The sequence below is a fragment of the Bufo gargarizans genome, chromosome 1, assembly GCF_014858855.1.
Source record: "Bufo gargarizans isolate SCDJY-AF-19 chromosome 1, ASM1485885v1, whole genome shotgun sequence".
Classification (NCBI taxonomy): domain Eukaryota; kingdom Metazoa; phylum Chordata; class Amphibia; order Anura; family Bufonidae; genus Bufo; species Bufo gargarizans.
Genome location: NC_058080.1, coordinates 458,299,974 through 458,313,848, shown reverse-complemented (window position 1 = coordinate 458,313,848; position 13,875 = coordinate 458,299,974). Strand labels below are relative to the sequence as shown.

General features: G+C 41.6%; 1 protein-coding gene across 1 annotated transcript in view; it reads left to right on the top strand.

Moving 5' to 3' along the window:
* The window catches only part of TRPM3 (transient receptor potential cation channel subfamily M member 3), a 532,037-nt gene extending 518,920 nt beyond the window's left edge, over window positions 1-13,117 (top strand). Inside the window, exons 25-26 of the mRNA XM_044287287.1 lie at window positions 2,595-2,727; window positions 11,467-13,117. Of these exons, the coding sequence (XP_044143222.1) occupies window positions 2,595-2,727; window positions 11,467-12,895 (1,562 nt within the window). The 3' untranslated portion in view covers window positions 12,896-13,117. The remainder of the gene's footprint in view (window positions 1-2,594; window positions 2,728-11,466) is intronic.
* The last annotated feature ends 758 nt before the right edge of the window (window positions 13,118-13,875 follow it).

Below are 13,875 nucleotides of genomic sequence, written 5' to 3'. Positions count from 1 at the left end.
CGTATCATAGATTGTAAGGCTGAAAAGAGCAGTTCAGCCTATTCTCTGGCAATGCTAATCCAGACAATGTCAAATACCTCCAAGAGGTAAAAGCCAATTTTCCTCATATTAGAGGGGAAAAAAAGTTCCTGGCTCCAAATCTGGCATTATAAATAATAATACCTGGATTAACTACCTGGATCAACCGCATTTCTCTGGAAATCTAGTAGTATCCATAACTTCTAATATTATCTCAAGAAAGGTTCACCATCACAGCTTTGTCTGGCAGAGAGCTCTACAGTTTCACTGCTCTTACAGTAGAAACCCCCTTCTGTGTTGGAGTAGAAAGCTTCTTTCCTCTAAATGTAGTGGACTCCTCATTGTTATAATTACAGTCCTTGGTGTAAAGAGATTTGATGGTAATGGAACATGCCACAGTTAAATCATCAGAAATTCAGAGGTACTGAGCATTCAGTGTGGGTCCGTACATATAATGCTGGATTGTTAAGTGAAAGGGCCAGAGCAGAACATGTATAAATAGCTAGCAGCTCTTGAAGGCTTTGATTTATTTTTGCCATAGTTAGAACAGTGTGTACTAGTTCATGCTCCAGAGCACACCAACATTATTACCAATTGTATAATAAACCAGAGGCCTAAAAAGAGTTTTGAAGAGCAGATAAAGTAGCTTAAATCATTTTGTCATCAGACATCAGTAAATTGAATAATATCCAGACACAAAGTATCCATATTCTGTCATTTGTTCCTACTCTGAATGCCAGGTGTCACACATGGCACAGTGAGAGCATGATTGCTCAGTTAATTTTCATTCTGACCTTGTCTTGGCTTTCTTCTGAACAACAGACTGAGGTGTTTATAGTCTGACTAGGTTTTCAAAGAATATACAGATACAGCTGTGTAAGTGATCATAAAGAAGCTGCATAGGTAGGACATGTATAAATCTTAGCTTCTATGAAAAGCAAGTGATCTGGGTAAGCTATAGCAACCAGTTTTCCTAGTCTCTTGGCAAAAATGTATTTATTTTCTTGTATTTACATTATTGTGACTATAGAATAGTTTTTTTACATTGACAGACATCAGCTTATAGTGACGTTCCCAATATCTAGCTATGACAAGCAGTAATCAATTGCTATATACTTATATTGCCCTTAAAATGATGTTGAGGCCCACCTAATGAGGATGAGTGTTACAATAATGTGTTGTCTGCAATCCTGTCATTTGACTATGTGGAGAGGGGGAATAAGGGTTGTTTTTTTCCAACTCGCAAAAGGGGCCACCCAACAACACAGGTGTTGCAGATGACCAAGTTGTGTATAGGGGCACAACCAAACAGGGTGGTCCTTAAACTAGGGATAGGGTCTCAATCTCTGCAGGAGTTCCTACCAAGTCAGGCAAAAGTGACTTTTGGCTCACCAATCCTTCCATGCTTCTAAGGGTCTCTCAGAGACTATCCTCTTCTAGAATTTGCCCTGCCTATACAGGGGTTTCAACAGTCAATTAGTGAGGGTTTGCTTTGCACCTCAGTGGGTCTCTGTGGTTGTTACACCACTACCACCACCTCCTTAGCCTCTTTGTATCAGACCACCAGCTTGTCTCCTGGTATTTTCTAACAGACCTGCTGAGCCAGTTTAGTTAAGAAGCAGGCCAACTCTCAGACCTACAGGACAACCAGACCTCAATGTAACTACATCATCCAGGCCCATGATAACAGGGATCCTCCTCAGTCTCCCCCAAAACACCTAAATAGAGCCTCCCCAAGGTTTGAGCACACTACTAAAAACCAACACTGGTTGCCTAATCTGACTCAGATTCCCACACCCCCAGCAGACCCCTCCAGAGCTAACCAGTCAGGCTGACAGCCTCCCTCAGCCGCCACTGCTTCAGTGGTGGCCTGCACACTGCCCATGTAGGTACACCTCTTTCACAGCCAAATTCTACCAGCACCAGATCACTAACGGTCATTTTGTCAGCTTACCATCCACCCCATAACACATTCTATGTCTTGTTTGGCAAAACAATCAAATGCTTTCCCACTACAGTATTTGCTAACTCTCTGGCAGGTGACCTGACTCCCAACCTCCCATTCACCAACTCCACAGCCTCAGTCAGTATCCAGAAGACTCTCATTCCTTAGCACTATCATAACACCACACATGCAGTAGTACCACAGGACACCTCTGCCTGTCACTCAGCCAACCTGCAAAAAAGCTTAGCATACCGTATGTATATTTGCTGCGGCAAATACTGGACCTCACTGTGGTGCAACCAAATATTCCACATATGGCCATTACCTGAATGGCCAACATATGAAATGTATGGCCATCTGAACCTTCTGAAGCCAAACCCATGGGGTCTGTTAATCACTGGTCAGCTTCTATGTAAATGTATTATTAAGATGAGAAAACTAAAAAATCTTAGCATGCAAATGTAGTCTTATATACTGTAACGCCAATACAGTAAATACACATACTAAATCAAATAAAATACAGAGATTTGTTTAACGCATGTATGCTTTTACTGCTCTAAAATAATACAACTTTTACCAAAAAGTTTTTGAAAATCCACAATGACCAATGTCTGTGCTGTCTCCTCATCAGAATTGTTTATAACAGAAGATGAACTTAAGAAAGTGCACGATTTTGAAGAACAGTGCATAGAGGAGTATTTTAGAGAAAAAGATGATCGATTTAACTCTTCTAATGATGAAAGAGTTCGAGTCACTGCCGAAAGGTGAGATTATTTTTTTAACTATTCAATTAACTTGCCAGTTTTATGTGTGTTGGGTTTACAAATAGCATTTTCCACCACTGCCTCATCAACAATGTTGTATTATAGCAATAGCTATATCATAGTAATAATCTACAGTATCATAATAATGTTTTGACCAATGAATTCTGTTTTTTACCTGGCTACATCAAAACGCCCTAATAAATGTAAATAATGATTGGCAGGGAGACAGTTGTGAGAGACAATTATTATAGTTTTGACCATTGGTGACTTACTGGCATAGTGTTTCTCCAGGTTATTCGGTGTACTGCTTGGCTTTAAGATTTTTAATGATATGTTCATGATTCCTGGGATCGCATCAGTCTTTTTACTGGTGGCTCTCTTAGCAGGGCTATATTTCTACAGTGTTGAAATGTATGGGACCCTTAATGAGGAAAACTTTGTATGATTCAATTTATCAAAATGATTTTACTCCACCTTTAACTATTAACCACACATGCCAGTAAGCAATAAAATATTCTTTATTCATTTAAGATTAAAAACACTAACATAATAAGGGCATTCAAAAGACCCAACATACATTAAACACATCTATTTACATATGCTCCGGATGAAGGTAGACAAAACACAAGTCTGTAGATGAGCTTATTTCCCTACTGCCTAGTATTAAAGGGGTTTTCTGGGACTAATATGTTCATGACCTATCCATAGGATAGTATAGTTTTGTATGTAGAGAAGCACTTCTGTACCTTACTGATTCAATTCAGGAGATATGCATCAGCCTGTCTCAGGCATCAGATCCACGGTCGCCAACAATAGACGTTTAAATAGTAGATGACGGCGACATCATTCTCCATTAATTCTTTATTTGTCGTTAATCCATGACATATGTATAAAAAAGACCAATAATAGCAGCAACGTTTCGACCACGATGTAGTTGAAATGTTGCTGCTATTATTGGTCTTTTTTAGCAAATACTATACAGTGTACAGAGCTGTGGTGTTAAGACCCCACCCCTGCTTACTTCCAGAACCTGTGGCCATCACTAACATCTGATCTCATATAGATAGGCCATCATCAATATGTTAGTTTTAGAAAACCCCTTTAATTTAGGTTTTGCACAAAATATAAAAATGAAAAATGTTTCATATTTCATAGTGACATATCAAAGGTTTTGATCGGTGAAGGTCTGAGTGCTGAAACCCCCACTGATTGCTAGAATGAGAAGTGCTCACATAGAGTACTTCTCTCCCCCCACTGCTGGAGATGGAATTAAGACAGCACCTTGGATTTTCTATTCAGCGCGTCACCTGCAGCGTGGAGAGAAAAAACGCTACCGATCAAAACCTGATATTTCACTATGACAATATCAAAAGTTTTTTCAAAGTTCAGTGACACTCTAAGGCCCATTTACATGGGCCGACTGAGCAGGCATATATCAAGAACAAACCGTAGATGCCCGATAATTGCCTGCTCATCAGAGGAGCTGAAAGCTGAATATATTTGCAACAATCACCTCCACTCAGGGTCGGGACAAGGTATTTCGGTACCCTAGGCAGAGCGAGCAAATTGCGTCCCCTCCCCCTTCCAGAATCAATTTAAAGTGGCATTACTTTCTATTAAAGAGATTAAAGCAGAATTTAAAAGAAGGGCAGATCCAGTGACCTACAGGTGATGTCTTCACAGATTTATGTTGTTCACTTTCCTTTTCTTCTCGATATGGTCCATACCATCACACACAGATATCTTTGGTCAGGGGTGTGCAGCCCCCTCTGCCACATAAAAAGACACCAATATTACTATATGACACATGGTAAATGGGGGACTGTTGTAGATTTTGCAATTCAGACCCAAAATTTATTTAGGCCCCAGATTTCCCCCAAAATTTATACAGACTACTGTAATCCGACTGCTATTCCCAATACTGTACCTGTTGTGCTCCCCTATGCCCACAAACAGTATGCAGTCAGAAATAACAGTGCAATACAGATAGTCCCCCCATAGTAATAGTGCTCCTAGACTGCCCTTATTAGTAATAGTGCCCCCAAAAGCGATAATACTCTGCAAGGTGCCCCCCATTAGTAGCAATGGCTTCCATATTGTGCCCAATAATAACAGAACCCTAGTAGTAATAATATCACTATAGTGCCCCTAGTATTTATAATGCCCCCCCCCCCGCAGTTAGAACTTTTATATATATATATATATATATATATATAATGCCGCATAGTTCCAGTATATAATTTTCCTCAATCCCCATAGTGCCAGTATATATATGCTACCCATAGTGCCAGTATACGTATAGTGCCCCCCCTGTTGTGCCAGTATATAATGCTCTTCCATCACCCTATAGTGGCAATATATAATGCTCCCTTTGTAGCGCTAGTATATAATGCTCATCCTGTACTGCTAATATATAATGCCCCCCCCCCCCGTAGTGCTACTATATAATGCTCCTCCATCCCCCTGTAGTGCCAGTAAATAATGCTCTCTTTGTAGTGTCAGTATATAATGCTCCCCCTGTAGTGCCAGTATATAATGCTTCCCCTGTAGTGCTAATATATAATGCTCACCTGACATATACAGCAGCGCCCAGGGATCTTACTGCACTTACTATTATCCCTGGGCGCCGCTCCGTTCTCCCATTATGCCCCCGGTATCTTCGCTTAGTAGGTTATAGTAGGCGGAGACTTAGGACTCTTGGTTATAGTAGGCGGAGTCTGCCCTTGTTCTGCTGGGCGTCTCCTCCTCCTAGGCTGTAGCGTTGGCCAATCGCAGCGCAGAGCTCACAGCCTGGGAGTTTTTTTTCTCCCAGGCTGTGAGCTGTGCGCTGCGATTGGCCAGTGCTACAGCCTAGGAGGAGGAGACGCCAAGCAGAACAAGGGCAGTCTCCGCCTACTATAACTTACTGAGCGAAGATACCGGAGGACATAACGGGAGAACGGAGCGGCGCCCAGGGATAATAGTAAGTGCAGTGAGATCCCTGGGCACCGCTGTATATGTCAGGATACTTAGTTCACAATGTTTTTCCAGGTGAAAGGTCCTCTTTAATGAAGTTTTAATATAAGCAAATGAGCCTCTAGGAGCAACCGGGGTGTTGTCGTTACTCCTAATAGCTCAGCTCTCTTTGCAACTGCAGTGCCCTCTACCCTTTGATTGACCTTGGGAGAAGTCACGGCCAGGTGTGGTCACATTTACACTGCCTGGCTCTGTCAATCAAAGTGCAGAGGGCATGGCAGTAGCAAAGAGAGCTGAGCCTCTAGGAGTAACGGCAACGCCTTCGTTGCTCCTAGAGCTTCATTTGCATATATTAAAATTTCATTTTTCTCAGCAGTGCAGGCACATATGAACATGAGACCAACACAGATGCCCTCAGCTGCCAAGCGCTCATGTAATAGGTCAGCCAGTTTCATAGATACAAATCTGTGGACAGATGCCCTTTAAGTTATAAAGTGCTACAGCTCCCATTTTGCATGAGCTGAACTCAAAGATCTGAAACATTTTCTACCTACACAAAAGACCCATTACTCTCAAATATTGTTCACAAATCTGTCTAAATCTGTGTTAGTGAGCACTTCTCCTTTGCCGAGATAATCTATCCCACCTCACAGGTGTGGCATATCAAGGTGCTGATTAGACAGCATGAATATTGCACAGGTGTGCCTTAGACTGCCCACAATAAAAGTTTACTCTAAAATGTGCAGTTTGATCACACAACACAATGCCACAGATGTTGCAACGTTTGAGGGAGCGTGCAATTGGCATGCTGACTGCAGGAATGTCTACCAGAGCTGTTGCCCGTGCAATAAATGTTCATTTCTCTACCGTTAGCCGTCTCCAAAGGCGTTTCAGAGAATTTGGTAGTACATCTAACCGGCCTCACAACCGCAGACCACGTGTAACCACACCAGCCCAGGACCTCCACATCCAGCATGTTCACTTCCATGATCGTCTGAGACCAGCCACCCGGACAGCTGCAGCAACAATCGGTTTGCATGACCAAAGAATTTCTGCACAAACTGTCAGAAACCATCTCAGGGCAGCTCATTTGCATGCTCGTCGTCCTCATCTGGGTCTGACTGCAGTTCATCGTCGTAACCGACTTTAGTGGGCAAATGCTCACATTCAATGGCATCTGGCACGTTGGAGAGGCGTTCTGTTCACGGATGAGTCCTGGTTTTCCCTGTTCAGGGCAGATGGCAGACAGCGTGTGTGGCGTCGTGTGGGTGAGCGGTTTGCTGACGTCAACATTGTGGATCTAGTGGCCCATGGTAGCAGTGGGGTTATGGTATGGGCAGGCATATATAATGGACAACGAACACAGCTGCATTTTGTTGATGGCATTTTGAATGCACAGAGATACCGTGACGAGATCCTGAGGCCCATTGTTATGCTATTCATTCATGAACATCACCTCATGTTGCAGCATGATAATGCACGGCCCCATATTGCAAGGATATGTACAAAATTCCTGGAAGCAGAAAACACACCAACATTCCACAGGCCAAAATCAACAACCTGATCAACTCTATCCGACGGGGATGTGCTACACTGCATGAGGCAAATGGTGGCCACACCAGATACTGACTGGTTTTTTGATTGAATAGGTTTTAAAGTGTAGAACTAAAATAAATAAAAAAAGTATACATATTAGGTACCGCCGCATCCATAACAACCTGCTGTATAAAAATATCACATGACCTAACCCCTCCGGTGAACACTGTAAAAAAATAAAAATAAAAACATTGTCAAAAAAGCCATTTTTTTTCACCGCACATCACAAAAAGTGTAATACCAAGCGATCAAAAAGTTATATGAACCCTAAAATAGTACCAATCAAACCGTCATCTCATCACAGAAAAAAATGCTTTATTATGTTAAACTGAAACAAACAACCAAAAAAAGTAGTCATGTTTGGTATTGTCGTGTCCGTAAGAACCTGCTCTATAAAAATAGCACATGATCTAACCTGCTTGATGAACATTGTAAAAAACAAAAAATAAAAGCGGTGCCTCACAAAAAGTGTAATATAGAGCAACCAAAAATCATATGTACCCTAAAAAGTACTAACAAAACTGCCACTTTATCCCGTAATTTCCAAAACTTTTTTGGAGTTTCTACTTTAGGGGTGCATCAAATGTGACATGGCAACTTAAAATTATCCCAGTGAAATCTGCCCTCCAAAAACCATATTGCGCTCCTTTTCTTCTGTGCCCATACAGCGGTTTATGATCACAAATGGGGTGTTTCTGTAAAATACTGAATCAGGGCAATAAATATTGAGTTTTGTTTGGCTGTTAACCCTTGCTATGTTAGCGGGAAAAAATGGATTAAAATGGAAAAATCTGCTAGCGGCGATCTAGCCGTGCATGTCCGCATCTCTATAGCCCAAAACTTGGTGACAGAATACCTTTAACTTGCAAATTACCCTGCGGGTCTATGTAATGGCAACAAGCGGGTCCCACAACCTGGCACATACCTCCATCATACATACCTCCATATTTGGCTGTAACATAGTCTAGAACTAATGTGTGCTGGTTGGTGACAACAATCAACTGGTTCTGCACAATGTTTGCGGTATTCATAAGTCTCATCACTTCCTATATTTGATCATCTAGATAATCAGTTGCTACCACCAAATGATCCCACATCTGCATCATGGGATATATGAAAAGGGTACTGAGAACTTTATTGGGATTGCTCATTTCTACAACATGTGGCTTGCCGTTTGGTCTGGGTGTGTTATCTTTGGCCCTACGGTACAAGGTGTGTTTAGGAATAGCATTTATGTCAATTTCAGAGTGTGGTATTATAAAGGTGGCTGGAGTAAGCCTGGCAATGGTGCACAGTTCTGTGAGTTCTGGGATAACCATTTGTACGCTTTGTGTCTACAAACTAAGTATATGTCCTCTGGAACTGCCACTGTTGTGCTATTGAATAATTGGGTAATTCATTTGGCTAATTCTATCCCTTTTGCCAGCTCATATCCTTTTAACTGACCTTCGGTGTTGTTAGCTAATATGCCTGTCAGGATATCCTGTACAGTACGGTTGTTACAGGGTAGGTTTTTCTGTTCATGGCATCTACACCAACTACACTGCATATGGCTGTCTGTTTTTGAGTCATTGCAACCTGAGTGTATGTGTGGACTAAATGTCATGCCTTTGGTTTGTACTTGGAGACAATAACAGTGTGTCCAGCTAGGAAAACATTTGACATTAGCCCAGTATACCTCTTGCCAGGGGATGGAGCTATAATCTATCGAGGGTCCGGACATGTTTATCATGAGCCATGGGGCATCTGCCCACCCTGCGACAGGCAAGGGCACTTCCCTGTCCTTGTCTTTACTGGATTTAACTTGGTATATGGGTCAAATTGCAAATTGACTTATTGTTCCGGGGTCGTCAGGACGGCTTTTACTCTTTTACAATGTGAGGCGTGGATCCAGGTGGGTCTCCCTTCAAGTTTCACGGAAGTTAGGGTAGTCAACAGCACTTGGTAGGATCCGTCGTATCGTGGTTCGAGGGTGCTTCTGACTTGTTTCTTGACTACCACCCACTCTCCAGGTTTCAGAGTGTGGCTTCCTTCTAGGGAGTCAGGATCTGGAATGGAAGAGAGAACTTGTGCATATATGTTAAACAATTGTTTGCTCAATGCTATCACATATTTTGCAACAGATTCATAATGCATTTGTAGCTGCTGAGGAAAATACTGTCCCATCCTTGGCCCTGTCCCAAATAGCATCTCGTATGGGGTCGGTAAGGGGTGCAAAATGCTAGGTGTGACCCTACCATCTTCCAGACCTCTTGCTTTAGAGTAGCAGTAAATGCTGGGCCCTGATCACTCTCACTTACCTCAGGTACCCCGAACCTGCAAACAGTTTCCTGCATTAGTTTCTTAGCAGTGGTGGTTGCTGACTGGTTTCGGATGGGGTAGGCTTCTGGCCACCCAGAGAACAAGTCTATCACTACTAGCACATATTGAAATCCTTGGCACATTGGCATCTGGATGTGGTTGATTTGTATCCTCTGAAAGGAATATAAGGCCTTTGGGAGACATTTCCGGGGCGTGGGCTCGGTTCTGCCGGGGTTTACATTCGGCACAGATGAGGCAAGACTGGGTATCTTTTACCAGGACCGGTGTGATTCCTGGGGCCACCCTTATTTATTGGTGGTTGGGCCCATGAGCTACTGAGGCTTTTAGCGGGAAGAAGGCTCTGGGTGGGCACACTCTCTTTCCTTGTGTCCAGATTCTTCTTCGAGGGCTGGCTCTTTCAACCAGGTTTCCTTTTCCATGGGAGTGGCCTGTTTCTGCATTTGTTTCAGTAGGTCCCATGTGACTTCTTTTTGTGCCAGGTCTTCCTGTGCTACCATAATCTGGTCTGATTGGACTCTTTCCTCTTCCTCTGCTGCTTTCTTGGCTGCTTGGTCAGCTAGGGCGTTTCCTCTGGCCTCAGAGGTGTCAGCTAGAGTATGGGCCTTTACCTTGATCACTGCCACTTGGGTGGGCAGGAGTACAGCTGCCATTAGAGCTGCTACTGCTGAAGCATTCTTGATTGAGGTTTCTGTGGCTGTGATGTAATCCCGGGCTTTCCATATTACTCCAAAGTCAAGAACCACTCCAAAGGCATATGTAGAGTCTTTTGCCATGAGGTAGTATCGTAGGGTCCCGTCAGTCCAAGCAGCCAACTCTTCTATAAACACACTTCCTGACCACCAACCATATGAAAAGGGATCGTTAGGCACAATTGGGTCTAGTTAGGTCCAGATATGGCCCACTGTCTAGGGGTCTAACTTCTAAGGGCTCTTTAACACGAGCGGATGCCGTGTGAGTAATCCGCTGCATGAAAGAGTGCCAAGCCGTGCTCTGGACAGCAGAGACACGGAGCATTAACATGATTGATAATGCCCTGTGCCTCTCTGTGATCTTTTTACTACAAGTCACAGTGAGCTAAAGTTGTCACCGTGATTTTGTAGTAAAGAGATCACAGAGAGGCACAGAGCATTATCAATCATGTTAATGCTCCATGTCTCTGCTGTCCATAGCACGGGTTGGCACTCTTTCACGCAGCGGATTACCCCCACGGCATCCGCTCGTGTGAAAGAGCCTTCTAACACCCCCAAAAAATAAAATGCCATTCACAAAATGATCCAAACATAAAGTAGACATATGGGAAATGTAAAGTAATAACTATTATATGAGGTATCACTATCTGTTTTAAAAGTAGAGAAATTGAAATTTGGAGAGTTGCAAATTTTTCCAATTTTTAGGTAAATTTGGGATTTAAAAAAAAATAATAAATGAAAAATATTGACTGAAATTTACCACTATCATGAAGTACAATGCGTCACAAGAAAACAATATCAAAATGGCTTGGATAAGTAAAAGTGTTCCAAAGATATTACCACATAAAGTGACACATGTCAAATTTCCAAAAATTTTGGAAAGCCAATTGTGATTACAGGAGTAAATTTAATTTCAACAAGATAGTATGAATTGTATAGCAATGTGTTTATGGTACTATACTGAAAAATAATACTATTTAATATGGTTTTTTTTTACATTTATTTTGATTCTGCATGAATGGGTACATTATATGTACATTATCAATAATTTAAGCTGTAGAATTCTGATATGTGGTCTCTGTAAAATACTCAGTTATAGTAAGATCTATGTTGTTTATATTGTTATATTTCATGTAATTCGTTCTGATCTAGTCTATAATTTTACTTTGTTCCTCAGAGTGGAAAATATGGCCATGCGCCTTGAGGAAGTCAATGAACGGGAACATTTCATGAAGGCATCCCTTCAAACAGTGGATATAAGACTTGCTCAGCTTGAAGAAATGCTGGGAAGAATGGCTACAGCTATGGAAAAACTTGCTGGAGTTGAAAGAGTAGAGACAACTAAAGCAAGATCTAGAACTTCCTCAGATTGTACTGATGCAGCCTATATTATTAGGCAGAGCAGTTTTAACAGCCAAGAAGGGAACGCTTACAAATTACATGATATCATAGACCCGGTTGGAGAAGAGCCATTGTCTCCTACATCTCCAACCCTCATGCCTCGAATGAGAAGTCAATCGTTTTATGCAACAAACTTGAAGGACAAAAGTGGGTTGGAAAAATGTGAAGGTTTTTTTAAAGAGAGGACATTAAGTCTGCACAGAGCTATAAGTTCACATTCTATATCAAAAGATATAAAACCTCCTCCTTCCCCACTTAATTCTTTGTCAGTAGCTCCAGACTCTAGAAGGCCTTCTTCCTGCATAGATATTTATGTTTCAGCTATGGATGAGGTGCAGCTTGGTATGGACTGTGGTGAAAGCTCAATGAATGCTGGATGTGGTGATCATCTTGCTGATGCATCTGGAGTAAGTCGAGGCTGTAGCTCATTTACCAACTGTGGCAGTAGTTGTAGTCGTAATCCTAGTTTTGAGGAAGGAACAACAATGGACACAATTGGGTATCTTCCAGAACACTCAAGTTCACTAAGTGGCCAAAATCCCTGGGATTTGGATCCTCCAATGTACCAGACATTAGAGCGGTCAAAAAGCAGTCGTTTACTTGCTACGGCTCCTTTTGTTTTAGAAGAAACGCCTATAGTTAAATCGCAAAGCTTTATGTTTTCTCCATCAAAAAGCTACTATAGCAATCTTTATGTACCTGTAAAGTCTGCAGAATACACAAGTATCACAGACTGCATTGACACCAGGTGTGTAGGCAACACTCCGCAGGCCACTGCAGAGAGGTCAACATCTCCAGGATGTGTCAGAGAAAAAGTAGAAGATCTCAGTGCTTGCCATCCAGAAAGAGAAGCTGAGCTAAGTCATCCAAGCTCAGATAATGAAGATCCAGATACAGAAGGAAAAAGCAAATGTTTACCTTCTCATGAAAGTTCAACTTCAAAAACATTCTTGAATAACCTATCATTCCCAAAAATAGAAAGGGCAAATAGCTATTCTGCAGAGGAGCCCAATGTGTTGTACCAACAGACAAAGAAGAGTTATTCAATAAGTGATAAACTTGATAGGGAGCGTAACACTACAAGCCTTAGAAATCCATTCCAAAGGAGTAAGTCATCGAGGCCTGAAAGTCGAGGTGACACCTTATCCATGAGAAGACTCTCGAGAACATCAGCCTTCCGTAGTTTTGAAAGCAAGCATAGTTAGATATAAAACGTTTTTCTTTGGATAAATAAAATGTTTAACAGTTGCCCACCCATCGTATTTTTATCACAATACAGTGACCTCACAATGAGGAACGTGGACTTACCACTAGCCACTTGCCAAGCAATCACTTCAACCTGGCAGCATAATAGCTTCTGATTTTGAATCGAACAAATTCATACGTAAGGATTTGGAATATGATTCACGTGCATTTTATGTCATTCAGCTTAGGTATCAAGCCTCTATCCAAGGTTTTTGTTTTACTAAACTGAAATGTTAAGTTCATGAAATGAGCTCTCCCTGATTTCATGGGAAGCGTTTTGTAATTTGCACGCCATAGAGGGACCTTCCTATTGGAGCACACACTGTATAAAATGTACTTGATATCTCTCGTGTTTACTCTTTGTTAAAAAGCCTCTCTTGTCCTGTTCAATGTATTCCACAACAGGAGCTCTCAGGTCTGAATCTTGTTCTGCCAACAACACTGTTGATCATGACCGAAGGACAAACATGACAACATAATTGTGGCATGATTACCGGCCTGTCTCTTCTGTATTAGCTTCCAGTGCCACATGACAGTGTGTCTTTTTTTCTTTTTGCAGCAGAAAGAAAAACTAAAGGAAAATATGCCTTTTGTATCACAAACAAGAAAGTTATTCTATAAAAATATTTATCCAAATAATCTTTTTGTGTTTCATGGGCATTCTAGCACAGTCAAGCAAGCTCAGGATGAATGTAATTTCATGGTGTAATGTAATATATATTTTTTTAAAACGTGTTGTCAATGCAGTTGCCTCAGTAAACGCATGCTTATAAGCGTGATAATATGATGCTATATGTTTGTATGAGGAGTATGGTATGCTAACCTTCACTGTTTTGTTTCAGTGATTCTTGTTTTTCTATGGTAGGTTCTGTATCTTGCAATCACTGCCAGTTTATATCATTGTCAAGGTGCCGACATTCTAAGACAAAAAAGACAATGA